We start from the raw sequence: 26,334 nt of genomic DNA, 5'->3' as shown, positions 1-26,334 counted from the left end.
AGTGTTTTCTATCCAATAGTAATAATAATATGCATATTGTACGATCTAGAATAGAGTACGAGGCCATTTAAATTGGGCACGATTTTTTCCAAAGTGGAAATAGCGCCCCCCTATTGACAAGAAGTTATTTTACCCCCTTAAACTATAAAGTTAAATAAAGGTTAAATAAAAATAAATAAAATAAAACTATATTCAATCAAATGTATTTATAAAGCCCTTCTTACATCAGCTGATGTCACAAAGTGCTGTACAGAAACCCAGCCTAAAACCCCAAACAGCAAGCAATGCAGGTGTAGAAGTACAGTGGCAAGGAAAAACTCCCTAGAAAGTCCGGAACCTAGGAAGAAACCTAGAGAGGAACAAGGCTATGAGGGGTGGCCAGTCCTCTTCTGGCTGTGCCAGGTGGAGATTATAACAGAACATGGCCAAGATGTTCAAATGTTCATAGATGACCAGTATGGTCAAATAATAATAACCACAGTGGTTGTAGAGGGTGCAACAGGTCAGCACCTCAGGAGTAAATGTCAGTTGGCTTTTCATAGCTGATCATTCAGAGTATCTCTACCTCTCCTGCTGTCTCTAGAGAGTTGAAAACAGCAGGTCTGGGACAAGGTAGCACGTCCGGTGAACAGGTCAGGGATCCATAGCCGCAGGCAGAACAGTTGAAACTGGAGCAACAGCACAACCAGGTGGACTGGGGACAGCAAGGAAACATCAGGCCAGGTAGTCCTGAGGCATGGTCCTAGGGCTCAGGTCCTCCGAGAGAAAGATAGAGAGAGAGAGAGAGAAAGAAAGAGAGAGAGAGAGAGAGAAAAAAAGAGAGAGCATAATTAAATTCACACAGGACAACAGATAAGACAGGAGAAATACTCCAGATATAACAGACTGACCCTAGCCCCCCGACACATAAACTATTGCAGCATAAATACTGGAGGCTGAGACAGGAGGGGTCGGGAGACACTGTGGCCCCGTCCGACGATACCCCCGGACAGGGCCAACAGGCAGGATATAACCCCACCCACTTTGCCAAAGCACAGCCCCCACACCACTAGAGGGATATCTTCAACCACCAACTTACTATCCTGAGACAAGGCCGAGTATAGCCAAAGAAGATCTCCCCCACGGCACGAAACCAAGGGGGGCGCCAACCCGGAAAGGAAGATCACATCAGTGACTCAACCCACTCAAGTGACGCACCCCTCCTAGGCACGGCATGGAAGAGCACCAATATGCCAGTGAATCAGTCCCTGTAATAGGGTTTGAGGCAGAGAATCCCAGTGGAGAGAGGGGAACCGGCCAGGCAGAGACAGCAAGGGCGGTTTGTTGCTCCAGTGCCTTTCCGTTCACCTTCACACTCCTGGGCCAGACTACACTCAATCATAGGACCTACTGAAGAGATGAGTCTTCCATAATGACTTAACCTGTCTGGCACCGGGGTTCCGCTAGCGGAACTCCTCCCACATTCCACTGAAAAGGCAGAGCGCGAAATTCAAAAAATATTTTTGAGAAATATTTAACTTTCACACATAAACAAGTCCAATACAGCAAATGAAAGATACACATCTTGTGAATCCAGTCAACATGTCCGATTTTTAAAATGTTTTACAGCGAAAACACCACATATATTTATGTTAGCTCACCACCAAATACAAAAAAGGACAGACATTTTTCACAGCACAGGTAGCATGCACAAAGCCAACCTAACTAACCAAGAAACAACTTCCTCAGATGACAGTCTTATAACATGTTATACAATAAATCTATGTTTTGTTCGAAAAATTTGCATATTTGAGGTATAAATCAGTTTTACATTGCAGCTACCATCACAGCTACCGTCAGAAATAGCACCGAAGCAGCCAGAGTAATTACAGACACCAACGTCAAATACCTAAAAACTCATCATAAAACATTTCTGAAAAATACATGGTGTACAGCAAATGAAAGACAGGCATCTTGTGATTCCAGCCAATATTTCCGATTTCTTAAGTGTTTTACAGCGAAAACACAATATAGCATTATATTAGCTTACCACAATAGCCAGAAACACAAGCCATTCCCCAGCAGCAAAAGTTAGCGATCGTAACAAACCAGCAAAAGATATATAATTTTTGACTAACCTTGATAAGCTTCATCAGATGACAGTCCTATAACATCAGGTTATACATACACTTATGTTTTGTTCGAAAATGTGCATATTTAGAGCTGAAATCAGTGGTTATACATTGTGCTAACGTAGCATCTTTTTCCCACAACGTCCGGATATTTTTCTGACACTCACATATTCTGACCAAATAACTATACATAAACGTTACTAAAAAATACATGTTGTATAGGAAATGATAGATACACTAGTTCTTAATGCAATCGCCGTGTTAGAATTCTAAAAATAACTTCATTACGACATCCAGCTTAGTTATAGCGAGAGAGTGCCCAAAATCTGGGCGCAAACTACTAGTACAACATGTTCGACAGATATATGAAATAGCATCATAAAATGGGTCCTACTTTTGATGATCTTCCATCAGAATGTTGTACAAGGGGTCCTTTGTCCAGAACAATCGTTGTTTGGATTTAGAATGTCCTCTTCTCCAGTCAATTAGCACGGAAAGCTAGCAAAGTGGCGCTAAGCTCTCCTTCCTGAACAAAGGCACACAACGCAACACGCCTAACGTCCCGAATAAATTTCAATAATCTAATAAAACTATATTGAAAAAACATACTTTACGATGATATTGTCACATGTATCAAATAAAATCAAAGCCAGAGATATTAGTCGTCTATAATGACAGCTTTCCAGAAGGCAATACCAGGTCCCTTCTCGCGCGTTCCAGGAAACAGGAAATTGGGGTCACGTCATGCCAAGAGCATTTATTCGACCCCAGATCAAGTTATACACTCCATTTCTTCTCTCACTCCCTGTTGACATCTAGTGGAAGGTGTATGAAGTGCATGTATACTGATATATATGAAGGCCATTTATAGGCAGGCCCTAGAACAGAGCATCGATTTCAGATTTTCCACTTCCTGTCAGGAAGTTTGCTGCAAAATGAGTTCTGTTTTACTCACAGATATAATTCAAACGGTTTTAGAAACTAGAGAGTGTTTTCTCTTTCTCCTCCCTCATTTTGTTCGAAAAATGTGCATATTTGAGGTATAAATCAGTTTTACATTGCAGCTACCATCACAGCTACCGTCAAAAATAGCACCGAAGCAGCCAGAGTAATTATAGAGACCAACGTGGAATACCATAATACTCATCATAAAACATTTCTGAAAAATGCATCGTGTACAGCAAATGAAAGACAAGCATCTTGTGAATCCAGCCAATATTTCAGATTTTTTAAGTGTTTTACAGCAAAAACACAATATAGCATTATATTAGCTTACTACAATAGCCTACACACAACCGCATTCATTCATCAAGGCACGTTAGCGATAGCAATAGGCACGTTAGCGTTAGCGAATAAACCAGCAAAAGATATCAATTTTCACTAACCTTCATAAACCTTCCTCAGATGACAGTCCTATAACATCAGGTTATACATACACTTATGTTTTGTTCGAAAATGTGCATATTTAGAGCTGAAATCAGTGGTTATCCATTATGCTAACGTAGCTTCCTTTTCCCAGAATGTGCGGATATTTCTATTAGACTCTCACCTATTCTGACCAAATAGCTATTCATAAACATTACAAAAAAATACATGTTGTATAGGAAATGATAGATCCATTAGTTCTTAATGCAATCGCAGTGTTAGAATTCTAAAAATATCTTCATTACGACATAAGGCTTATGTTATAGCGAGAGAGTGGCCAAAACCTGGGCGCAAAACTACTAGTATACAGTTCGACAGATATATGAAATAGCATCATAAAATGTTTCTTACTTTTGGTGATCTTCCATCAGAATGTTGGACAAGGGGTCCTTTGTCCAGAACAGTCGTTGTTTGGATTTAGAACATCGTTTTTCCCTCTTGAATTAGCAAGCACACTGGCCAAGTGGCGCGAAGCTCTCCTTTCTGAAAAAAGGCACACAACGCAACACGCCTAACGTCCCGAATAAATTTCAAAAATCTAATAAAACTATATTGAAAAAACATACTTTACGATGATATTGTGACATGTAACAAATAAAATCAAAGCCGGAGATAGTAGTCGCCTATAACGACGGCTTTTCAAAAGGCAATTCCAGGTCCATCTGCGCGCTCTCCAGAAAACAGGAAATGGATGACTCGTCGTGCCAAGAGGATATATTCCACCTCAGACCAAGATAAACACTTCATTTCTTCTCTCACATCCTCTTGACATCTAGGGGAAGGTGTATGACGTGCATGTATACTCATACGTATCATGCCCATTTATAGGCAGGCCCTTGAACAGAGCATAATTTTCAGACTTTCCACTTCCTGGTCAGAAAGTGTGCTGCCAAATGAGTTCTGTTTTACTCACAGACAAAATTCAAACGGTTTTAGAAACTAGAGTGTTTTCTATCCAATAGTAATAATAATATGCATATTGTACGAGCAAGAATAGAGTACGAGGCCGTTTAAATTGGGCACGTTTTTCCCCCAAAGTGTAAATAGCGCCCTCTATCCTCATCAGGTTAATGTGTGAAAATTAAATATTTCTAAAAAATATATTTTGAATTTCGCGCCCTGCACTTGAAGTGGCTGTTGTCATATTGTGCCCGGCTTCGGGCTTGCAGCCCAAAGAAGTTAAAGAGGAGTCCGTAATTTGCTTTCTAATGATCATGATCTTTTCCTCAAAGAAATTCAGGAATTTATCACTGCTGAAGTGAAAGCCATCCTCTCTTGGGGAATGCTGCTTTTTAGTTAGCTTTGCGACAGTATCAAAAATACTTTTTGGATTGTTCTTATTTTCCTCAATTAAGTTGGAAAAATAGGATGATAGAGCAGCAGTGAGGGCTCTTTGATACTGCACGGTACTGTCTTTCCAAGCTAGTCAGAAGACTTCCAGTTTGGTGTAGCGGCATTTCAGTTCCAATTTTCTAGAAGCTTGCTTCAGAGCTCGGGTATTTTCTGTGTACCAGGGAGCTAGTTTCTTATGACAAATGTTTTTTGTTTTTAGGGGTGCGACTGCATCTAGGGTATTACGCAAGGTTAAATTGAGTTCCTCATTTAGGTGGTTATTCCTAAAGTAAGGCAGAAACAAAGGTACAATTTTTGCATAACACTTTCTCGTGCTGAACTTCAAACGTGAGTGAGGCGGGCGTGGCTTCTTGACAGTGATCGCAGGAGCAGCTGCTCACCGATTTGACAGCTCCAACACAGTTCCCCCTCCGACACCGCCAAAACATCCGCTATGCAGGTGTATGCTATGGCCGGTTAAGGCTTGATCTGATTGAATCTAGGCCTAAGAAAGCAATAACGAGGGACACAAATGATAAGGATATCCCATGATTTAGCTCCTTTCTTGGCTTCCGTCACTGGTTTCCGTCTCTGGAGAGGCCAGTTATGACTGTACTGTAGGAACGTTTGCATATGGACCTCAGCTAGGCTTTAATGGCCGATCTGTCATTCAGTAGAACAGAAGCAGGTCTTCACAGCATCCAATATCCACAGAAAACAGTGGTATAATGGTATATCCACTAACAGTAAGCTCTAAATTCATACTGTCAGCTGGTTTTTATCGGGTGTGTCTGCATTTTACGCGAGTCACCTTCTACACCTTCTATGATAACTTCTTGGAGCCAATCTGCAATAAAGTGGGGATGAATAATTCAAGGACCCATTGGAACATCTTCTGTTTTAGAAAAAGTCTCCAGGAGTTAATCGTAACAGTCAATTCTCTCTACCACCTCAGCCAGGTTTCACTAAGCACGCCACAGGCTAAATGGGTGTGAGGATATATTGTCAGTCAGTCAGATAGGGAAGCCACACACCATGCAATCAGTACAGCCTCCTGCATGAACCAAAGGGTGAAACGATAACTTCTCTTGATACAGCTTGCAAAATAGAACATGTGCCCTTCAAAACAGATGCCATCATTATAAAACCGTTACAATCAAAGCGCTATCTGCATTGTTTCAGTTGGAGAAACCCTATCAACAAACCACCATATTCCAAATGCCTAGCGAATGACCCACATTGCTGACAGTTATTTCTGGCCAAACACTCAGTCACATCACCGAGCATCCCCTGTCTCATCCCCTACTGATCAAGTCAAAATAGTGAAGTACAGAGAAGGCTGGTTACTCCCAAAGGGAATCGCTCAGTATCCACCTGACAGGGTTTGTACTTATATTTTATTAACAAGTAATAAAAGGAGCCAAATAAAACCTGACAGCCATACATATATATATATATATATATATATATATATATATTATAGAGGACACACAAAATGAGTTTCAGTCGCTCAAGGTCATTGGCTGCAATGCATCCACTGAAGAGATTTCTAAGATGAAGTGCCTACAGTATCAGCTAATAGACATTTTTAAAACAAGGGTAGAAAACGGTGGATTCATTTTCATCGAGAGTATTTTAGTTTGAGCAGATGTATCAACATGATAAATGCCAATGGTATTTTGAGAGCTTAATTCAAGGCATGTGGTAGAAAATTATGATGCCACCTCAGCTTCAGTTGAAACCCATACTAGAGAAAAAATACTTGAGAACTGAAAGAAAAGATGACTGACCCAAGGTTGCACTGACAACAGACAGTCTTTGTCTGTTTCTCTCAATATCTCTTACTCACCCTCCCTCCCTCTCTCTCCCTCCTCCAGACGAGTTTAAGTCGTTCCTGAAGAGGCTGCCCTCCACCCACTTCCTGCCGGTCAGCAGTGTCCACCTCCTGTGGGGCAGTGACTGGGACCTGCAGGCCCGCTACCGCCTGCTCCAGAGCTCCCTGGAGACCCAGAGGCTCAAGATCCAGCGCACTGCCCGCAAGCTCTTTGGCCTCAGCATCCGCTGCCACCACAACCCCAACCACCAGATGCCTAGGGAGAGGTGGGTCTCAGAAGCAGTAAAAAGGCATTATGTAACCCTTATAATGCTGCATTGTCTTGGATAATATAGCATGTTGATGCTGATGTTGTGGAACACGGTACCACTCAAGGGTGTTTTCACATATAGTCAGAGATAAACTGCAACATAGATAGAGGTAGAGGAGTTTCAGTATTTTATTTCAGTGCTGCCTGTTGAAGTACTGTATGTGAATACTGTATGTGATGCATTTTGACTTTGAATTTGCTGGCTGTTATAGTTTTCTCTCCATGAAATCATGTAAACACCCAATGAACCCCAGTCCTACCTAGTATTTCACTATTTAGGATGAAAGATTATCTAACCGTGGGAGATCTCTGGACAGGTCAGTACACAATGTGCCATCACCTACTGTAACTACAGACAGCACACGTTGCTGCAGACATGGCGTGCTATGCTGTCTGAAATGGAGTCATTCATTCCACCCCAAAATATACCAGACAACATGGACTGAAATAACACACTACATGCTTGACGTTAAATTATCCCAAAATGTTACAGCTTGGATGAATGTCAATATACAAATAGAAAGAGAAAATCCACAAAATGTATGTTTTTGTGGTTAAGGAACAAGCAGCTGTCAACTGTCACTCAGGTAGAAGGAACACACCCACGCTCGGATGCATGATTTGGCAAAGGGCATGTTCGAAGGGTTTATCAAAGCAGTGCACACTCCGTGCTCGGCAGAGCACACATCAAGGATGCCTGATGGCACTGTGAAGAGAAACTGTTTGTTTATTTGTTTCCGTACAGTGTGTGTGTGTGTGTGTGTGTGTGTGTGTGTGTGTGTGTGTGTGTGTGTGTGTGTGTGTGTGTGTGTGTGTGTGTGTGTGTGTGTGTATGAGTGAATTATTGTGTGTCTGTGTGTGTATGTATGTGTGTGTGTGTTTATGTGTGAGTGAATGATTGTGTGCCTGTGTGTGAATGTACGCGTGTGCGCATGCATCTGTGGAAGTGAGAGATGCACTGTGTCAATAGGCATAATTTCCTTCAGACCAGTAGCCACATCCATGTTTCTCTTTGATACCACCAATACAGCTTAAACTAGACATAGTGATACTACTATTTGTATCATGTTTTCTCTGGAGACATACAGTACACAGGGCTGATATGATGAATTAGTCCCTTGCTGTTGGGCTCAGTTCATATACATAAATAACAGGTTTAACTATTCGTTTTTATATTCAAGCACACATTATCAGGTAGGCTGTGCACTCCCACAGCTTTTAGGATAAGTTAAGGTGATATCTTATTCTGAATTTCATCTAAATCTGTGTGTGCAATATAGTGCAATGCAACTCTATTTAAAAGCACACAAATCCACACCAGCACCAGTACATCCAGCACTAGTAGTAGCAGCAGTAGACCTCGGTGTCCTGCTGCTCAGAATTGAACTAAGGGCCCAGCCTCTCTGGTGGCATGGCCTTTGCCCTGAAGGGCCGAGTTGGAGAGAAAAGACTGCCTGTTACAACCAAGCAAGCCCTTCTACTGATCTACTGCCCACTGACGGGACACAAGTCCATAATAATAGGGAGCAAGGCTGCTGTAGTCCCCCTCGGACTCCAGTAGTGGAGAGCCTTGGACAACTGCAGTAACAATATTAGTCCAGTCTCTCCAGGTTTGGAGGAGGTTTCTCCACAGTTTGACCCTACTGTGGAAGGCTACTTGGCTCCAGACCTGCAGGGGGAAACCCAGGGAGGACTTTGATGGTTGTGGCTTGACCTCTGTCTGCTCCCTACAGTCTAATTAATAATCTTAAAGATCTGACCCTTTTTTTCAATTTTTGCCTAAAATGACATACCCAAATCTAACTGCCTGTAGCTCAGGACCTGAAGCAAGGATATGCATATTTTTGATAGCGTTTGAAAGGAAACACTTTGAAGTTTGTGGAAATGTGAAATTAATGTAGGGGAATATAGCACATTAGATCTGGTAAAAGATCAAATTAAGAAAAAAACATGCGTCTTTGAAATGCAAGAGAAAGGCCAATATATGACTTAGGAATCTAGGTGGAATTTAGATTTTGGCCACTAGATGGCAACAGTGTATGTGCAAAGTTTTAGACTAATCCAATGAACCATTGAATTTCTGTTCAAAATGTTGTATCAAGACTGCCCAAATGTGCCTAACTGGTTTATTAATACATTTTCAAGTTCATTAATGTGCACTCTCCTCAAACAATAACATGGTATTATTTCACTGTAATAGCTACTGTAATTTGGACAGTGAAGTTAAATTAAAAAGAATCTAAGCTTTCTGCCCATATCAGATATGTCTATGTCCTGGGAAATGTTCTTGTTACTTACAACCTCATGCTAATCACATTAGCCTACGTTAGCTCAACCGTCCCGCAGAGGGGACACCGATCCTGTAGAGGTTTTAAATCTCTACCAATAATCACTGTTACACAATCCACAGGCAATCTACACGCATAGCTGCACCGTACCCTTTTAAACATTGATGGTGTTTTTGCAGGGATAATGAGTGGAATATTCAAAGCAGCACAGAGTAGAGCTTCATCGTCGGTTTCTTTTTACCATGCTATGGTACTGGATGTACTGCAGAACTAGGATCATGAGATTTTGTGTTTTACTGTGAGCCACTACGTTTTTCCTGGTCAGATCACATGGTCAAGAAAGACTCATGGCCCTCTGCATAAACAAATGACTATACAACCATGAGCCATGTGCGTAAGTCATATTTTCATAGGCTTAAGCTTGAGCTACAGTGAAGGATGGTGTTTGCGTATTTAAGCCTAGTTACCATTTCATGGACACATACGCCATATCTCTAAGATAAATGTGTTATTCCATCAATGAACCGACTGTAATTAAATGAGCAACCAAAGCGTGGCGTCCGTCTCTACATATGAAAGGCCTCAGATAAGTCTCTGTCCCTCAGTGATGGCTAGCTCTAATTGCAGTCATTTGTCATTTAAGTCATTTAGCAGAAGCTCTTATCAAAAGCAACTTACAATATTAAGTGCATGCATTTCCATACTGGGCCACTGTGGGACTCAAACCCACAACGCTGGTATCATAAGCACCAGTTTCTACCAACTGAGCCACACGGGACCTCATCAGCCTGGAGCTGTTAGACTGGAGGTGGAATGAGCTCACATTAGAAAAACATGAGATGTGTTACGAGGTAAAAACAATATGTTTTTAATGGTGACCAATATCAAGTAGCTCCCAACCAAGTAATCGGCATCTGTGTCTATGCATCAAAGTAATTATTATTAGACAGACTTAGCATGTTTACCATTTCTGTATGGACCTCACTTTGTGCATGGGGGGCATTGTCATGCTGAAACAGGAAAGGGCTTTTTACAAAATCGTCTAGAATGTCATTGTATGCTGTAGCATTAAGATTTCCCCTCACTGGAACTAAGTGGCCTAGCCCGAACCATGAAAAACAGCCCCAGACCATTATTCCTCCTCCTCCAAAATGTATAGTTGGCACTATGAATTTGGGCAGGTAGCGTTCTCCTGATATCCGCCAAACCCAGATTCGTTCATCAGATTGCCAGATGGTGAAGCGTGATTCATCACTCCAGAGAACGTGTTTCCACTGCTCCAGAGTCCAATGGCGGTGAGCTTTACATCACTCCAGCCGAAGTTTTCACTTCACAATAACAGCATTTACAGTTGACCGGGGCAGCTCTAGCAGGGCAGACATTTGACAAACTGACTAGTTGGACAGGTGGCATCCTATGATGGTGCTATGTTGAAAATCACTGAGCTCTTCAGTAAGGACATTCTACTGCCAATGTTTGTTTATGGAGATTGCATGGCTGGGTGCTCGATTTTATACACCTGTCAGAAACAGGTGTGGCTGAAATAGCCAAATCCACTAATTTGAAGGGGTGTCCATATACTTTTGTATATGTAGTGTATATCTGGTACATAATAACTCCCTTACATAAGAACTTCTATCAGTAATGAAATCACAGGCTATTTTTGTCCTCCAATGTAATGCACCAATCGGAAAATTATCTCATTCAATCATCAGTATCGTCAAATATATATCCCTCTCTGTATCTGTCTTTCTCTCTGTATGCTGTACCTCCTGTACCTCTTGTATTTCTCTCATTTTATCCTTCTCTCTTTCTTCACTCATTCCCCCACACAGAAGGGGACTTGTGAGCTGTCTAATGCCCCATTACAAACACTGAGATTGTGCTGTGATTCGCGAAAACAAACAGCATTCATTCCCACTAATTTCCAACTCATCCCCTGTGGCAAACTCAACCCAGTCACTTGTTTTGGAGGGAAATGAATAAGGAAAGATACAACTACCAGCATGATGCTCTCAAACTGCATATTGTGGAAAGCAGTTATTTGATGGAACATATTTTAGCCCAACTTTTCAGACAGTGCAGACAGATCATCCTCCCAGTGAATTTCATAAAAATAAAAATAGTGAAACATTAAAAAGCAAACTTTTTAAAATAAAAATATACTAAATATATTCACATCACCAAATAATTGATTAAACAAACTGTTTTGCAATGAAGGTCTACAGTAGACTCAACAGCACTCTGTAGGATAGCACAATGGTGTAGCCAGAGGACAGCTAGTTTCCGTCCTCCTCTGGGTATATTGATTCCAATACAAAACCTATGAGGCTCATGGTTCTCGCCCCCTTCCATAGAATTACACAGTAATTATGACGAGGATGTTTTCCAACCTATCAGAACTCTTGCAGCATGAACTGACATGTTGTCCACCCAATCAAAGTATCAGAGAATGAATCTAGTACTGAAAGCATAAGCTACAGTTAGCTAGCACTGCAGTACATGAAATGTGGTTCGTAGTTGACTCAAAGAGAGAGAAAGAAAATAATTGAACAGTTTTGAACAAATTCATTTCTTCAAACATAAAGGAGAAGCAAGAGAGAGAGATGTATTTTGTTGCATTTGTTTCACTTTCACTTACTTAGCTAGCGAATGCAGCTAGCTAGTTTAGCCTACTCAAACATCTGCCTCAAACAGAGAGGGATGCTAAGTTAGCTAGCTGGCTAAGGCTTTCCAAAACTGGAACTTTTCCATGTCAAGGTAATCTTTTGGTTGTTTTAATTTATTGCCACTGGGGCCTGACAGTGTAACTGGCTGTACACTATACTGCAAGATTGTATCTAGTAGCTATGTTGACTCAGAGTTAGCTAATATGGTGACAACAATGTAGGATGTGTATAGCGTTTAGTGGTTATGATATGAAGGCTTGGCTTGGAAAGGTTTTTTTGCCTGGTCAAAGACAGCTGTTGTGTTGTGCACTGAACTTCACAAGCGAAGGGAAAAGGTGAGAGGAGGACAGCGCGTAGATGCGAGAAGGAATCATACAACGAGCAAAGTGATCATGCTGTTTGTATGTGGCTGCTATGAAAGTGAACTGTGTGTGGGCTATCAGGGGTGTGTTCATTGCGACAAATTCTGTTGAAAAACATTTCTTAAAGGGAAGCAAACAGAATGAAACGAGGATAAACAAATTTGTCCAATAGAAACTCTTGTTTGCAACTGTTTGGACTAATGAATACACCCTAGATCAGCTAGTAGATGCAGGCAAGAGTGTACAATGTGGTATTGAATGTGTCACTGTCTGTCACTTTGATTTCTAAAATGTTTCTCTTGACTTATTCACCTGCATTGTAAACTTTAATTCGTAGCCTAAGTTGTAGCAACCTCATGATGGGTATAGGGAAAATGTGAGAATCGTGTAGTAGCATAAACATATCGATGTTACATTGAGCTGGGTGAATGGAATATGAATGACAGTCGTCCAATATCCTGTAATAGAAATAAGGCCATGCTCCCCCCCCAAAAAACGCCTCCGTAATCTTAAACGTCACCGACCACACACACACAAAACTCCAGTTATTGACAATGAATTCAAGGGGGATATATGGAATAATATGAGTATGCCTGCCTCTCGTATGTAAATGAATAGATAATAAAACTAATAGGAATGGTTCAATCTTTGTGGCGTAAACGTCCGCAAAATCTTTTAAATGTATTTTGTTTTTTCATTTGTGATAATGCATAGAATCCGTAGATTATGCAGCAAAATATTTCTCAATAGTCCAATAAGTACCTGAGTGCAGGGAAAAGGAGGACTAGGGCCTTATACCTCAAGTTTTGCGTCAATGCGCGAGGACTACACTCTTAGAAGAAAAGGGTTGTCCCCATAGGAGAACCCTTTTTGATTCCCGGGAGAACCCTTTTGGGTTCCATGTAGAACCCTCTGTGGAAATGGTTCTACATGGAACCCAAAACAGTTATACCGGGAACCAAAAATGGTTCTTCAAAGGGTTCTCCTATGGGGACAGTCGAATAACCCTTTTAGTTTCTCAATATAACCTTTTTTTCTTAGTGTATTGTGTTCTCTGAAGCTTTGGAGACAAGTTTGTCAAAATGGTGTTCTGTACAGTTTATCCTTATTACAAACATAATTGAAAACCTGTCTATATGTTTTGTCTGTCAACTTCGTTTGTTTAGTCATGGTACATTTATCAATCTCCTCTGTGAAACATTCAAGATTCCTCTCAAGATTCAAGATGCTCTTCCAAGAGCAATGGAACCTATTTTTCATTCCAACACAATGGCCATTGCCTTTGTCTTTATGTCCTGTAGAGATAAGAGTGGGATGAATTTGTGGCCGTCAACAAACGCATTACTTTCTCAAAGTGCATAATAGGGTCAATGTTGCGGGACAAGCATTCAGCCTTGTCTTTGTTATTTCACAATGTTACTCTTATCCTTGGATACTCCTCAGTTAAGGGGAACACAAAGAGAAAGGGACTTTTATCAGGGTAGGACTGAAAATATATGCAGACATTTTGAAGACTGCCTTATAAGTACATCTGCTTCTTGTCAGTTTAATCAGTGTTCACAAAGTAATGGATTCAGGTTGATGCAAGAATTGCTAAGTAAAGACAATGCAAAGATGAAAATGTTAAATGGATTAAAATATATTTTCTCAGATCTGAACTTAATTTGTTCAGAATCATTGCTAACTCAAAGTAAAACTTTCCAATCATGTATCCATACAGCTAAAGCAGTTTTCACTTTTTGGAATCTGTCTGATTATAATTGTACATTAATCCTCAAATCCTCATATCCTTCAACCTATTTCACATCTCAGAGGAGAAAAAGTAGTTTGAGTCTGAAGAGTGTTTCCTCTCTCCCCTTCCCATGCCCTACCCATGGTTCATTTTGGGATGGCTTGGAGCTCTCTGGCTTTTCAAGCACTGGGTCATCCGTCGTCGTTACCATGCCGGTTCATTAGCATATCAGGCTAACCTTTAGCTCATCCTCTCAATCCTCTCCTAGAAATCAGGATTCTGGATTCACCCTCATCTCACAGTCTCCCAGTAGAGCGTTTCAGTACTGTCAAGTTGACAGAAAGGGATGCCTGAGGGAGAATAAGAGACGCGGTTTGCATAGGAAATAATGCTGCCATCCCACATGAAGGAAATAAAGGAACTCCGTCTTTGAGGAATACATTATCCCCTCCACTGACTACACCCTTACAAACAGTACCAGGCTGTGACAGTGGAATTTAATCCTCAGACTTTAACACTGAGTTTGTGCTTGCTAAACAGCCATTAATAATGGTGCATTTGTTTTATCCCTGTATCTCCCCTCCCCATTGTTGTATTTTCCCTGTCGCTCACTCTGGCTCTGACACTCTGTTTCTTCTTCTCCTCCTTTCCTTTCTGTTTCTTGTTCTCCTCCTTTCTTTCGTTCTTTCGTTCTTTCTTTCTTTCTTTCTTTCTTTCTTTCTTTCCACTTACTTCCATTATCTTTCTCTCTATCCATTCTCCAGGTCTGTGATGCAGTGGCTAAACAGGGTCCAGTCCTTCCTCTACTGCAATGAGAATGGTTTCTGGGGGACCTTCCTGGAGAGCCAGAGGACGTGCGTGTGCCACACGGGTGTCACCCTATGCCAGAGACCCATCCCATGTATCATCGGGGGCAACAACAGCTGTGCCATGTGCAGCCTGGCCAACATCTCACAGTGCGGCTCCTGCAATAAGGGCTACAAGCTGTACAGAGGCCGCTGTGAGCCCCAGAACGTGGACTCTGAGCGCAGCGAGCAGTTCATCAGCTTCGAGACCGACCTGGACTTCCAGGACCTGGAGCTCAAGTACTTGCTCCAGAAGATGGACTCGCGTCTCTACATCCACACCACCTTCATAAGCAACGAGATCCGCCTGGAGACATTCTTCGACCCACGGTGGCGCAAGCGCATGTCCCTGACCCTGAAGAGCAACAAGAACCGGATGGACTACCTCCACATGATTAACGGGCTGTCCATGAAGATCTGCCAGATGCGCAACAGCAGCATCGACCCCATGTTCTTTGTTTACGTTAACCCGTTCAGCGGCAGCCACTCGGAGGGTTGGAGCATGCCCTTTGGTGAGCACGGCTACCCGCGCTGGGAGAAAACAAGGCTGGGGAACTCCCAGTGCTTCAACTGGACCCTGCTGCTAGGCAACCGGTGGAAGACGTTCTTTGAGACAGTGCACATCTACCTACGAAGCCGAGCCAAGGTGCCCACCGGGCTGCGCAACGATACGGGCCACGGTCCCGTTGATTTGTCCGATCCCAACAAGCGCCAGATCTACATCAAGATCTCTGACATCCAGGTGTTTGGCTACAGCCTGCGCTTCAACGCCGACCTGCTCCGCAGCGCCGTGCAGCAGGTGAACCAGTCGTACACCCAGGGGACCCAGTTTTACTCCTCCTCCTCTGTCATGCTCTTGCTACTGGATATTAGGGAGCGGATTAACCGCCTGGCCCCTCCAGTGGCGCCCGGGAAACCCCAGCTGGACCTGTTTTCCTGTATGCTGAAGCACAGGCTCAAGCTGAACAACAGCGAGATGATTCGGGTCAATCACGCCTTGGACATGTACAACACAGAGATACTGAAACAATCAGATCACCTAACTACCAAACTCTGCTGAGATACAGTAAACAAACAAACAAACAAAAAGAAGATCAAACAGATACTAAAAGTAGAACTGTTTGGGAATATTCCTTTTTATTTAGTTCTCTCTTTTTTTTATTTTTGGACCTTTTTGTTCTGCCTTTTGATGTAATATTAACAACTTTGTAAGTGTAATTGTTAAAGAGATCTCCAAAACATTGATGAAGCCCTTTAGTTGGATAAAGAAGAAGATTCATGGAAACCACTTTAAAGACTGTACCATATTTGTTCCAGCATGTCTGTCATTTCCTAAAATAGCATAAAAAGAGTATAAGAAACAAATGAATCCATCTTCTGGTGACAAAGAGGCCTTTATTTTACTCTAAGGGAACAAAGGCTATATCTGAAACTGCCATTCTTTACTAAGTTAAACCTTTTTAGTCGCATTAGGGCAGACCAGATATCATCCTTTTATTTCAGTGAATATGCTTTGTCAATAAACAAAATATTGCAAATATGTAAAAGGACACTTTAATACAGTATGAAGGCATTTATACATTTTAAGGGTTAAATAACCTAGCAAACTGTAAGCTGTAAGCATTAGCTATATATTCTCTTTGAAAAATTGATAATCCATGACAAGTCTGCATACCGTTCTTTGTGTAGTAAGGTATAAGGCAGCGGATAGTCATTTCATGTCAAATAACGGAAGCCAGCTGTTTATATACTGTATGTGTATACCTTTATTTCGCCTGATGCTTATTGATGTTCGTTAATTGAATGTGTCATTTGAGAGTGAGTGAATCCAGTCAAAGCTAAAACTTGTCTTTAGGCGCTACCTCCCATGTTTGAAATTCTACCTGCATTTCTCATGAGGTGGTTTCTTCTGGTGCCTGAGTATAATATTGTGGTCTGAAGATGAACAATCAATGCTATTTCGTACAGCTTTGCAAAACGTACACCTTGTGACTGCTGATGTGTCAAGCTTTACGGCACATGGATCATTAACGTACATCTGTAACAGACACCATAAAAGCCATACATTTCCCTGAGTACACATAAGACATGGAAAAGCCCCCCATACATTTCCCTGAGTACACATAAGACATGGAAAAGCCCCCCATACATTTCCCTGAGTACACATAAGACATGGAAAAGCCCCCCATACATTTCCCTGAGTACACATAAGACATGGAAAAGCCCCCCATACATTTCCCTGAGTACACATAAGACATGGAAAAGCCCCCCATACATTTCCCTGAGTACACATAAGACATGGAAAAGCCCCCCATACATTTCCCTGAGTACACATAAGACATGGAAAAGCCCCCCATACATTTCCCTGAGTACACATAAGACATGGAAAAGCCCCCCATACATTTCCCTGAGTACACATAAGACATGGAAAAGCCCCCCATACATTTCCCTGAGTACACATAAGACATGGAAAAGCCCCCCATACATTTCCCTGAGTACACATAAGACATGGAAAAGCCCCCCATACATTTCCCTGAGTACACATAAGACATGGAAAAGCCCCCCATACATTTCTAAAAAACATGAAGAATGTCCCATTTGTGTTTTTTATGTTGTTGTTATTTTTCCCCCAATTAATTTGAAATAGCACAGTGGACAGAGAGAGTATATTCTGTGGGATTATGGGATGACATTGTAAAGTCATTGGATTTCTGTTAAATAGAGTGAACCCAGATGAGAAACAGATGAGAAATATAAAAGCTTCAAATACTTCTGTTGATTTTAATCTTTATTTTCTTAATGCCACGGTGGATCTTAACTTTCCATGCAAAACAGATGTTAACCCTCAGAAACAAGGTTGTTTAATATTTCTAGTCATACTTTATTGAAAGCACCGGCATGAAATGTGTTTATAGCTATATATAGCTACAGAATTGAACATAATGTCAAACGTCATACTATCTCAGAAGTATCAAAGAACACTACCTATATTATTATTAAGTGCCTGTTACCTATCCCTTTCAAATACTTAGAGGGAAATTGCTCTTAGTTTAGTTACAGTACAAACATTAAAATACAAGATAGACATTCAAAGGAATTTAGCAACTCAGACCATATCAATGCAGATCTGTCGCTCATCTCAGCCTGAGATACATGTTTTCTACCTAAAGGCCGGCTGTTTTGTGCATGTGGGAAAATTAACCATCAGTAAGAGATTGAAGTCTCAATTTCCTGACACTGTCTCTCCTATGTACATTCTACCTGTAAATAGAAACGTTGTGTTGGAATAGTTATAACATCAAAGACAACATGAATTATAGTAATTTCAAGAGAACTAAAGAGGCCATTATTACTGAGAATAACCACAATTACTGTTGGTGTACCTTGCACAAATTACAATTACACTCCATTCTCAAGTTATTTACTTCATTATGAATCTCAGAGAGGGATGGTAATTTCTGACTGTTTTGATAAAAGTATATGAAATATACAATATGAAATGAGTTCGTTTTGACCACTGCATACATGAAACAAGCACACATTAGCTCTATCAGCATAACATCACTGCAATGTTCCATGGATACATTTGAAGATACAGCTCCTAATACCTTGCATATGTCATTTTTGCTGTTATGTTGACATCATTATATCAGCTTATTTCAAATGAATGTTTCATATAATAATCTATTTCTCATTAAAAGGCTATATTTAATAAGAAGAGCAATGTTTGTCTTTACCGCAACACTGGACAGTAGTCACAATAGATGGTATATAGCCAAGGTTGTAATTTCTGTCATTGGACATTGCTTTGTTTACATAGACAAATGCCATGCGTTTTGCTTTCAATGAGGCCCAGACCAACCCTAAACAGTAAATGTTCATGTAAACCGAGAGACAACGGCAGCAGGGTGGATGAGCTTTTATTTCTTTATTCAGAAACGTCCTGTTTAGTTCTCACAACAACACCCACACAGCACCACATTCAACCCTTGTTGTACTGCTTGTTGTGATGTAACTGTAATTTAGCATTTGAAGGTTACATTTTTGATGGGATCGGTGGATGATTACTAAAATATGTTCCAGTGAGATATGCGGTACAGTACAATAATCCTTATCACTGTGTTGTGAAATGCCTCTCCTAAACATTACGTTTCCCTTTGTTATGTATCCCAAAGGTTGGTTTACCGCCAGCTCTTCAGTCACTCACCTCACCGTAGGTAGCGGTCAGTATTTGTGCTTGTACAGCATTTATCAAATCAGCTTATGAGTCATCTCTACAGTACAAACCACACACACTTCACCCATACATCAATTGCAGGGGACTGTGAGAAACTCTAAAGGCCTTACTGTTCATATATCTTTGCAGCCCTCCCATGGCCAAAATGGGTGCTTACACCAGCACCGGAGCAGAACAGAATGGTCATGTCCTCTGTGTCTGTCAATATGCTTTTCCTGATGACTACCATGGTACTCTCACGCCACGGGCTGACAGCTGTAGCAGACCACTGGATCACTGGATGAATGTGATGCCCTGGTGACAACTTGTCCCATTTTAGCAAAGTACCAGAAGAGTTGACGCTGTATGGGCTGTGAACAATGTCACAAGGTTTATTCTTGTCAGATTATCCAAATTTCCTCCAAATATGCACTTAAAGGCCCTGGCATATATCTATACAACGGTATGTGTAGACCCCTTCAAATTAGTGGATATAGCTATTTCAGACACACGTTGCTGACAGGTGTATAAAAATCAAGCACAAAGCCATGCAATCTCAATCGACAAACATTTGCAGTAGAATGACCTTACTGAGGAGCTCAGTAACTTTCAACTTGGCACCGTCATAGGATGCCACTTTTCCAACAAGTCAGTTCGTCAAATTTCTGCCCTGCTAGACCTGTCCCAGTCAACTGTAAGTGTTGTTATTGTGAAGTGGAAACGTCTAGGAGCAACAACGGCTCAGCCGCGAAGTGGTAGGCCACACAATCTCACATAACGGGACCGCCGAGTGCTGAAGCGCGTAGCGCGTAAAACTGTTGTCCTCGTTTGCAATAATCACGACCTAGTTCCAAATGGCCACTGGAAGCAACGTCAGCACAAGAACTGTTCATCAGGAGCTTCATGAAATGGGTTTCCATGGCCGAGCAGCCACACATAAGCCTAAGATTACCATGTTCAATGCCAAGCGCCGGCCGTAGTGGTGTAAAGCTCACCACCATTTCCCTCTGGAGCAGGGGAAACGCTTTCTCTGGAGTGATGAATCACGCTTCCCCATCTGGCAGTCTGAAGGACTAATCTGGGTTTGGCGGATGCCAGGAAAATGCTAACTGCCAGAATGCTACCTGCCAGAATACATGGTGCCAACTGTAAAGTTTGGTGGAGGAGGAATAATGGTCTGGGGCTGTTTTTAAGGGTTCGGGCTAGGCCCCTTAGTTCCAGTGAGGGGAAATCTTAATGCTACAGCATACAATGACATTCTAGACGAGTCTGTGCTACTAACTTTGTGGCAACAGTTTGGGGAAGGCCCTTTCCTGTTCCAGCATGACAATGCCCCCGTGCATAAAGCATGGTCCATACAGAAATGGTTTGTCGAGATCGGTTTGGAAGAATTTGATTGGCCTCCACAAAGCCCTGACCTCAACCCCATCGACCAGCTTTGGGATGAATTGGAATGCGAGCCAGGCCTAATCATCCAACATCAGTGCCCGACCTTACTAATGCTCACTTACTAAGTCCCCGCAGCAGTGTTCCTACATCTAATGGAAAGCCTTCCCAGAAGAGTGGATGCTGTTATAGCAGCAAAGGGGAGACCAACTCCATATTAATGCCCATGATTCTGGAATGAGATGTACAACGAGCAGGTGTCCACATACTTTTAGTCATGTAATGTATGAGTAAGACTTGAGAATGTATTAGAGCTCAAATGAGAAAAAGAGCATAATCTTTTCAAGAGATAATGTTGTATTTGATGGCCATGAGTCATTTCTACAAGTGCCTGTGAAGCTTCTGCAATAGAGTTTCACTGAGGCCAGCTCTAATGCATCATCATTGTTTAAGATAAAGAATAGAGGGGAACCATTTTTAAGAAGCAGGGAAGCTTTTACACAATTAAATTCAATTGCAATAAAACCTTGAACAAAGGATTCAAATATAAATTCACAATGGTGGAATTGTACCTGATGTACCCTGATTGTGTAACAGTATAACTTTAAACCATCCCCTCGCCCCGACACGGGCGCGAACCAGGGACCCTCTGCACACATCAACAACGGTCGCCCACGAAGCATCGTTACCCATCGCTCCACAAAGGCCACGGCCCTTGCAGAGCAAGGGGAAACCCTACTTCAGGTCTCAGAGCAAGTGACGTAACCGATTGAAATGCTATTAGCGCGTACCCGCTAACTAGCTAGCCAATTCACATCCGTTACACTCACCCCCCTTTCAACCTCCTCCTTTTCCGCAGCAACCAGTGATCCGGGTCAACAGCATCAATGTAACAGTATAACTTTAAACCGTCCCCTCGCCCCGACACGGGCGCGAAACAGGGACCTTCTGCACACATCAACAACGGTCGCCCACGAAGCATCGTTACCCATCGCGCCACAAAGGCCGCGGCCCTTGCAGAGCAAGGGGCAACACTACTTCTAGGTTTCAGAGCAAGTGACGTAACTGATTGAAACGCTAGTAGCGCGTACCCACTAACTAGCTAGCCATTTCACATCCGTTACAATTGCACTAGATCCAAACTGTCTCTAGTCAAGCAGTTTCATGTCTCTGTGGATTTGAGTGATTTTACATAAAGCCCTTTTACTGTTTGTCAGTAAGCACTTTTCATACCAATCCTGCTTACCCATGCACTATGTTTGCATAAAACAAGAAACCCTGCTGGTTTCATCCATCAATTTATGACCACATTGAGTAGCTCTTGTGTTTATTGTTGTTGTTCACAGAAAACATTTCTTCGTCACTAATTCTATCTCAACCAATTTGTCAAGCTTGCAAATCAAGGACAAGACGAGAGAGGCCTACCAGAGAAGCTTACGAATACAGCTATAAATATTGGCAGGTACAATCCTCTAAAATTAGGAATAGCCGACAGAACAGTTTTTGCTTTCCCATTTCTACACACATGGCTTACAGATGCATGACACTATTTCTTCTAAAATAAGTTGAAATTGAAAAAAACTTTTGGTGTTTACACATGTATTTGTTTGATTTAGATCTAGACAGGACAAGGAAAAGAAAAACATTAACTGAAATAAAAACATTTAAAAAATTGACTAAATATTGTTCACAATACTAATTAATTTGTTTGGAGGCAATGATTCTCGTTTACTGTGTAATTTATCTCACCTGTGGTAAGTTGAAGGTGCCTTAAAATAGCTATTCAACCAGTTTTTAAAAGAAAAAACAGAACATTCTTCTCCATTGCACTTGATTTTGCAAGGGTGCCAATATATTTGACTGCATCTGTACTTCAAGGTCACATCTCCACTCCACTGTACCCTTTCTACACACAACTGGTACCTATGGTTATCATCTCTGTGTGGTTAATAAGCTGTTTGAAACCTCATAACGGGCGTCACCGCAGGACTGTGCTACACACCAAATGCTGATTACTGCATGAGGCAAGCGGGTCTTTGTGTTTCAGCGTTCTCACCACAGAGCCCACGCCCGACCCACCCTGCCAAAGTACTGGGAAGTGAGATGGTGGAAGGTGTGCAGTAATGATCAGACTTACAGCATTCTAATAAATCACACTGATTTGGGTTTAATGTATCGTAAGCGAATGGCTAAGATGCGGAAGCGATTGATAGGGAGGATTCCACCCTCAGTAATAGGCAATTTACTTGTTTAAATACTTTGGGGAAAGTAATGCTCGGTTAATGTAATGACGTGTTGGCCCTCACTCTTATTCTGGCTGGCTTCATACTAACTATATTATAGTGCTGACTGGGACTCAGACCCACTGTCATGCCAACACCTTAATCGTTACGCCAAGAGGTCCTGTAAGGGGTGCGAACTGGCGGCAGAGAAGTCAGACGCAGGAGAGAAATAACTGTGTTTCCAATGCCGCAGTTTATTAACAAAACCCACCGGAAAACAGAATAATAAAATAAATGGGTAACATAACCCAATGCACACCAGGACAGACGTGCACAAGCACTTACAACAAACAATCACCGACAAGGACATGAGGGGGAACAGAGGCTTAAATACACAACATGTAATTGATGGGATTGGAACCAGGATTGATGGAAGACAAGACAAAACCAAAGGAAAATGAAAAGATGATCAGCGATGGCTAGAAGGTCGGTGACTTCGACCGCCAAACGCCACCCGAACAAGGAGAGGGACCAACTTCGGCGGAAGTCGTGACAGGTCCGAAACTCTTGGCGAGGTCACTAAGTTTTAGGTTAAGAGCGCTACGATATAAATGGTACCCTTTCCAAATACAACAATATAAATGGTACCCTTACCAAATACCCTTATTATCCTCACAAATATATAGTTTAAACACCTGACCATAGTGAATATACATTATATTGTCAATTTTTTCATATTTAGTCCATTTCCATGCCAACGTATGGCTATATTGTCACGCGGGACTAGGTGGGTGCAGGAATCAGACACAGAGAGAGTTCCACTGGGGTATAGTGCTCTTTACTAAGGCACACACAAAATATAAGCCCAACAATACAGGGTGCGGACATACAACGTGACAACCCAAAAACCACAGGGTGTCAAGTGTAAGAAAGAAAATACACATCAGCCTACAATGCACACACGTAACAAAATAAAGACAAAACAAAGGAACTAAGGTCAGAACGTGACATATATACAGTAAGTACAACATAACATGATGTGGAAGTATTTTATTGCTTTATAATATAACCATCCTATCAGCCTTATTCTTACATCAGCAGGAATGCATACCGTACATCATGGGTTCCCAATGTTTACTTTTTTAATTGGGACTATGATAGTCGATTACAAATCAGTCTGACAGTGCTTTTCAATCTAAAGGAAGTATTGTTTGAAGTGACTAAAATGCATCAGAAAGGTATTGAGAAGTTCAGAAAATCATCCGGCATTAAATTTGAATGATCTTCTGTGTAGAGAAGAACATTGTCATTGATGAGGTTCTTTTCCCTCCAGTCTGATTTAGTTTCTGCTCTTGTCCACTATGCTCTAATGAGTCCTGCTTGCATTGTGGGCATTGTAGAGGGAAACAGAAGACACATATGTATTCCGTATCTTTCAGTGATGGGGCCAAAATATTTTGTAGCTTAAACAGTTCATAAGATAGTCACATTTGTAGGAAGGAAACAGAAACTGCTCTGTTTATTACAACCACAGCTAGCGCCTACTGGAGTTTACTGACGTAACCCCGGTTCTATGAACCAAGCATGATTCTATTTATTTAATTTAAGCGTTTCTCTCTCTCGACCCCATTTACAAATCAGGCAACCCCCCCTTTTTAGAGGCAGAGAATGAAATAGAGAGAGTTTGTCTTCTCAAAGCTTCTGAGACAAAGCTAATGCAAAAAAAGACAGAAACAAAGCAACGAGGAATGAGACACAGAGGGTAAAAATCCATAGTTAAACGGATCAGGAGGAATACAATACGTTACAGGCATATGAATGGAAAGCACATTTGTGGCAAACAGGTAAAGCTACTGTTAGCTTTGTGTTTCCTCCGGGCAGACAAACAGCTGACAGGAATAAACACACTTGTTAGAGTACACTCTCACCTTGCGAGGAATTAAAACCAAGCTGGCAGGTAGCTCTCCAGACAGTTAAGACGCAGCCGTGAACGCCTTGAGGCTGTTGCTATTCCAGAATCTCGCAGACAGCTGCGAATGACAAAAAACACAGAGGTTTGTGCTTAAAGATGCTCTGAGCTTTCAGCAGAAAGCTGTTGGAAAGAATAGGCAGATAACATAAAGTGACAATGAACTCTAAGTGCATTTGCTTTGCAGACAGTTTTTTTACCAGCTAAAAATACAGATGATTATGCATCCATGGATGCATAAACATATAGAGGAGAGTGCCCTGAGATTTCTAAAGAATGTTTTGCATTCTTTAATTGTGACAACACATGCATTGTGTTCTGTTGAATAGTTCTACACTGACTGTACAAAAACATTACGAAAACCTTCCTAATATTGAGTTGCACCCCCCCTTTTCTCCTCAGAACAGCCTCAATTCATCAGGGTTTCGGAAGCGTTCCACAGGGATGCTGGCCCATGTTGACTCTAATGCTTCCCACAGGGATGCTGGCCCATGTTGACTCTAATGCTTCCCACAGGGATGCTGGCCCATGTTGACTCTAATGCTTCCCACAGGGATGCTGGCCCATGTTGACTCTAATGCTTCCCACAGGGATGCTGGCCCATGTTGACTCTAATGCTTCCCACAGTTGTGTCAAGTTGGCTGGATGTCCTTTGGGTGGTGGACCATTCTTGAGACACATGGGAAACTGTTGAGCATGAAAAACTCAGCAGCATTGCAGTTCTTGACCCAAACCAGTGAGCCTGGCACCTACTACAATACCTCGTTCAAGGCACTTAAATATTTAGTTTTGCCCATTCACCCTCTGAATGGCACACATACACAATCCATGTCTCAATTGTCTCAAGGCTTGAAAATCCTTATATTAGTTATTGTCACGCCCTGACTTTAGTTATATTTGCTTTCTTTATTATTTGGTTAGGTCATGGTGTGACAAGGGGTGGTTTGTTTAGTTTTTGTATTGTCTAGGGGTGTTTGGTTATGTATGGGGATTTTGTATTGTCTAGGGGTATGTAGGTTTATGGTGGCCTGAATGGGTTCCCAATCAGAGACAGCTGTTTTTTGTTGTCTCTGATTGGGTAGCCTATTTAGCTTGCCATTTTCCATGTTGGTTTTGTGGGTAGTTGTCCATGTTTAGTTGCCTGTGAGCACTACGTTGGCTTCACGTGTCGGTTGGTGGTTATTGTTTTGTTGGCGACATCGTTAAATAAACAAGTATGTGCGCTCAAAGCGCTGCACCATGGTCCACTCCTTTAAACGGCCGTGACAGTTATCTCCTCCCCTTAACCCTCCTGCTGTGTTCTGGTCGAATTGGACCGATTTACAGGTTTTCTCTCTGAAAATGTTTGTTAATTTAATCTGATTGTCATAAGGTTCCATGACTTTGTCCACACAGGGCATCTGGACACAAAAAATAAATGTTGATCATTTTCATTACATTTTGGGCGTTTTACTTAACTTTTGTATACCTGTGGTGTTCCCAGTCAAAAATGACCGGTCATTAGAAATTAATGGGTGAGACTACAATGTATAAAATTGAGTTCAGGCCAATCATCAGATGGACACACTTCCTTTCCCAGAACCCCACATGCATGTGTGTTTGAGCACACACACACACACACACACACACACAC

General features: G+C 41.7%; 1 protein-coding gene across 1 annotated transcript in view; it reads left to right on the top strand.

Moving 5' to 3' along the window:
* The window catches only part of LOC120026404 (BMP/retinoic acid-inducible neural-specific protein 1-like), a 116,714-nt gene extending 100,746 nt beyond the window's left edge, over nt 1-15,968 (top strand). The window contains exons 6-7 of the mRNA XM_038971263.1: nt 6,746-6,968; nt 14,828-15,968. Of these exons, the coding sequence (XP_038827191.1) occupies nt 6,746-6,968; nt 14,828-15,968 (1,364 nt within the window). The remainder of the gene's footprint in view (nt 1-6,745; nt 6,969-14,827) is intronic.
* The last annotated feature ends 10,366 nt before the right edge of the window (nt 15,969-26,334 follow it).

This window comes from Salvelinus namaycush, chromosome 31, assembly GCF_016432855.1.
Source record: "Salvelinus namaycush isolate Seneca chromosome 31, SaNama_1.0, whole genome shotgun sequence".
In the NCBI taxonomy this organism is placed as follows: domain Eukaryota; kingdom Metazoa; phylum Chordata; class Actinopteri; order Salmoniformes; family Salmonidae; genus Salvelinus; species Salvelinus namaycush.
This window is presented reverse-complemented; position numbering and strand designations above follow the sequence as displayed.